This window comes from Austrofundulus limnaeus, unplaced genomic scaffold (genome assembly GCF_001266775.1).
Source record: "Austrofundulus limnaeus strain Quisiro unplaced genomic scaffold, Austrofundulus_limnaeus-1.0 Scaffold24, whole genome shotgun sequence".
In the NCBI taxonomy this organism is placed as follows: Eukaryota; Metazoa; Chordata; class Actinopteri; order Cyprinodontiformes; family Rivulidae; genus Austrofundulus; species Austrofundulus limnaeus.
Genome location: NW_013952426.1, coordinates 1602533 through 1605709, shown reverse-complemented (window position 1 = coordinate 1605709; position 3177 = coordinate 1602533). Strand labels below are relative to the sequence as shown.

Here is a 3177-nt window from a genome sequence, read left to right as displayed (position 1 = left end):
TCTCTGTACTTTTTATTTATTACATTTTTTAAAAAGGCAAGAATTTTGTGAAAATGTAAGAAGTAGAAGTAAAAATTAGGCTGAAAAATAATCACTCAAGTAAAGTGCAGATACCCAAAACTTCTACTTAAGTACAGTAACAAAGTATTTGTACTTAGTTACGTTACAACTCTGGTCACAAACTATAGGACCAGATCTAATACATTTACACGTTTTTGGAGGGCAGATAAAATGTTAATACAGGCCAGTGCTGGCCCACGRGCCTTCAGTTTGACACATGCATTAGGAGAGCATAACYGAAAATATTGTGCTGTAACCGTGTTGTTTAATCTCTTTTCATGTTAAACAGTAAACCTCTGTTTCTGTTTAACTGAAGTCCCTTTTCATCAACAATCTCATCAAATTATAGCCTTACTTAAGGGGCTGCTTTTATTTTAGTTTATACTACTTAATGTGACATGTACCCACTTTCCATTCATGCATGAATAATATTTAGCAGCTTGAGGACACAGTTATGGAAGAAAACACATGTTGCCTCATGTTTGCAGTATTTGACTGGAGGATTTGCTCAAAATATAAAAGGTTGTAAATTAATAGATTGTTTTTTTTTCATGTCTAGACCTTTTTTTAATAGAAAAAAGCATTCAGCCTCTGCTAAGGTTTAGTTTTGTTTTGAGCTAGTATGCCTTCAAGCTACAACTTTTATTTGTTGATCCTTGAAAATACACAGTTTTTACGAGTGAGTTTGAATTTCCATTATGTTCTGTWCGCCAGGCTCCAGAGGCTCCTACAGCAGCCAGCACACTCACCTGGGCTCTGAACTGCGACCCCTTCAGTCCCCCGAACACCACATCGACCCCATCTATGAAGACAGAGTCTACACTAAGCCCAACCTGAGAGGACAAGGTGAGCTCAGACATATTGACARAGGCGAGGTGTTCAGGGCACAGAGGCGATGTCTGCAAATACTCAATCTATGAAACAAAAATCCCACTAGAGGAGCAACAGACAGGGGTCTGAAAGGATGGAGGCAGAGCAGGAAGCAGACAAAAAATGGACAACGGACACAATTTCAGTACGAAAATACTGTYAGAAGGCAGCGCTGCAGATGTTTTCAGCTTCCGCATTATTCAGTTTCTAACTGTTAATAAGTCTTCTGAGTTTCACAGTGTCAMCCATCTGTTAATAATGATAATTGCAGCGATCAGTCAAGCATGCGGTGCACTCATTATGGTGCTAAAACATGTGACTCAGTTACACAAAATATCACATTTTAAAGGGGCGACTCGCCAGTGTTACTCATGAACTTGACTAACCTTATCAGGCTGAGCAGGGCTGAACTGGATAGTTTCCTGTCTCTGCAGCAGTTARCTTTTGATTTGTGAACTGGTGGTCTGCAGCCATGTGGGGAATATTTAGGGACTTTTAGAGTCAGCGTTTCACCAGAATATGTGCTTTTAAATTCCAATACATTTTACGCTTATTTTAATTCTGAAGCGGTAGAAAACATTTGATGAATATCTGAAGTGGCAGTRGTGGATGCCTCTGTATAAACAACATAAGGTCTTGGCCCACATGCCATATTTCTATTTTTAGATTTCTCATCTGGTTTTTTTTATATCATATCCAGCCTCGTGCTTTAGCTGGGAAATTGCTTATTGATCTTCATCTTGATTTAGATTTAGTAGACTAGATTCGAACTTGTGGGATTCAGATGTGTGAAGAAATTGGCTTTCCATCAAAATGTGTCTCTACCTTCACCAACTCTCCTCAGAGTTCAGTGCATCTCCTTCTTTTCATTCAGCACCTGTAGAAGCAAAGGTAAACTGTGAGGAGCACTGGAGAGACAGTACGTTTCACTTTAGTGCAGCTGGTTGAACCTCACTCTGTGCAGGTAGGGTCTGTGAAATGATAAAATAAATATTTAGTAATAAAAAAACAATATTCTCCCTGAGATTATCAGAATCATTTTAATATGAAATAATCTAACCCTGCATCTGGGCTTTTTATAAAAATAAAAAAAAAACTTACTTACCCATACTTGTGTATTTCAATTAATGCGCTTGAACTGTAATTGATACTAATAAAAAAATATGATGCAAAACTGAAACTTGTCTATAAAACAAAACTGTAACGTTTTCACCATATGATTTATTTGGGTGTGATATGCATTCCACGCAGCTAAATTTGTCTGGCCTAGATCTGGCCCACACAAGACACTAACACTGTTTACACTTGGCTCTCTTGCTGCAAAGAAAGATGGCCATTTGGTGGCCCAGATGTTGTTTGCCAGAGGTGGTCCACAACTGGGCCAGTTGGAGCGTGCATCTTATAAACAGAGCCATCGTTGCCAGACCTGGCCCMCATCCAGTTGATAAAACACTTGCAATGCCAGCAGTCAGCCAGCTTAACACCAGATCTGGCCCACACCTGTGGGATGGTTTTAWTCACAAGTCATTAAAAGAATTAGTTCTTATACATTTGTTTAAAAAGCTGTGAAAAGCTATATCTGTTATCAATAATGATGGTGTGGCTCACAAGTTGACAATTTGTTAGTCACTATACTAAACTAAGCATTTTTTTCCCTCCATTGCTCTTTTTTTGAGATATTGAGATAAATGATCACACTGGGCTGTGACTGTTGGGAACTAATTGGCAGACATATTGTGAACGAGACTCCAAAATGCCTCAAAGTATTTCTCAGTCGGCAGAGGCCTGCATTCACGCTGTTTCCGTTTTGAACAGCTACAAAAAAACTTGCAGTAAATTTTCTTAAAAAATAGTCAAACAAATTGTGGGCGTCTCAGATCTTTGTCAGTCYAGCTTCTGTAATTCCAGAGCACCAGAGCTGCATTTTTAAAATGTTCTTATTTTCTCACAACTTTAAGTTGCCAACTAGTGTCCAACACTTATAGGACATTGAGAAATTGGCTCTAGATTCACAGGAATCTTAATTAAATAAAATGGGTTGGATCTAAATTTCTGATTGTTTTACTGTGTCTATGTGTTCTGAGGATACAATGAAACCAAATTTTCCTTATAGGTTTATAAAAAGAAAAAAGTAAACTAAACAGCTTTTCAGATTCATTGGGCCTCATGCAAGAACCGTTCGTACGCACAGATTTGTTCTTAAGTTGTGCGTACGAGTGATTTAGGAGAATTTGTGGCATTCACCAA

At 38.2% G+C, this 3177-nt stretch overlaps 1 protein-coding gene across 1 annotated transcript in view; it reads left to right on the top strand.

Annotated features, from left to right (window-relative positions):
* The window catches only part of LOC106514929 (catenin delta-2), a gene marked incomplete at its 3' end in the record, with an annotated part of 142632 nt that overhangs the window by 131136 nt on the left and 8319 nt on the right, over positions 1-3177 (top strand). The window contains 1 exon segment of the mRNA XM_014004468.1: positions 775-906. Coding sequence (XP_013859922.1) covers positions 775-906 — 132 coding nt within the window.